At 48.2% G+C, this 937-nt stretch overlaps 1 protein-coding gene across 1 annotated transcript in view; it reads left to right on the top strand.

Moving 5' to 3' along the window:
* Nucleotides 1-877: 877 nt before the first annotated feature.
* The window catches only part of LOC104295374 (sperm acrosome membrane-associated protein 3-like), a 5,030-nt gene continuing 4,970 nt past the window's right edge, over nucleotides 878-937 (top strand). The window contains 1 exon segment of the mRNA XM_009895130.1: nucleotides 878-889. Coding sequence (XP_009893432.1) covers nucleotides 878-889 — 12 coding nt within the window.

Here is a 937-nt window from a genome sequence, read left to right as displayed (position 1 = left end):
CTGCAGCCCCCTCCTTACCCCGTCTGTGCTGGGAGCTGAGGTGAGAGGGTGCCAGGCTGTGTGATGGAGGGGCAGCTTGTACCTCCTGTACAGCGACACCACCTGGCCTCAGGAAGCTGAGCCTGGAGGTGTCCAGACCGGGCTGTGCTCCCCAGCACTCAGCCTGGGTCCAGTACAAGGCACAGCAGCTCCTGCCCAGCTGGGGCTTCCTCCTTCTGCCCCTGGAAACCAAAGCCTGAAACATGGGAGAGACCAGCAGAGACTGGCAGTTTGAGGAGCACTGGGCCTCCAGCATGCTTTCTGCATGGGGCAAACACGTGCAGGACACCCCGGTTGCCTTTTATGAGTTTAAATCTAGTCTTGTATTTCCATGCCTGCAGAAGAAGAAAGAAAGAGGGATATCTTTTGTCAGTTCATTCCCAGGCTCTTAAGTCATGGGGTTAGGGCTGTGGTACTAGGCAGCCGACATTTCTGCCGCAGCAAAGATGAAAGTCAGACAAAATAATCCAAAGAAGTGCTTAACTGTGACTATTAAGTCCCTAAGGATTTATCAGAGTTTACTTTCCTCTGACTTCTAGGAGGGACTTCGGCTGAAGTCCATTAAGCAAATTAAAAAGCAGAAGGAAAATAAACACAGATTAATGGAGATAGGAATTTTATGAAGGAAAGGAAACAGCCAGACCTTGTGACAAAGCTCCTGGGCTGCTATTCAGGTTTTAAGGCCCCCAGACCTTATAAATGGAGGAGATTATTCTCTTCACATTGCCCTGCTGGTAGTCGTAAAAGAGAGTTAATAGAATTTTTTTTCCCCTACTGAGAAGTCCTGTAGAAACTCAAGTAATAATATAATCCATAATGTTTCAGTTCAGTGCGTGACATGCAGCTATTTGTTCCTTTGTTTCCAGGCAGGGAATCGAGCTGTAAATCTTGTAGCGAC

This window comes from Charadrius vociferus, unplaced genomic scaffold (genome assembly GCF_000708025.1).
Source record: "Charadrius vociferus isolate BGI_N301 unplaced genomic scaffold, ASM70802v2 scaffold61, whole genome shotgun sequence".
Classification (NCBI taxonomy): Eukaryota; Metazoa; Chordata; class Aves; order Charadriiformes; family Charadriidae; genus Charadrius; species Charadrius vociferus.
This window is presented reverse-complemented; position numbering and strand designations above follow the sequence as displayed.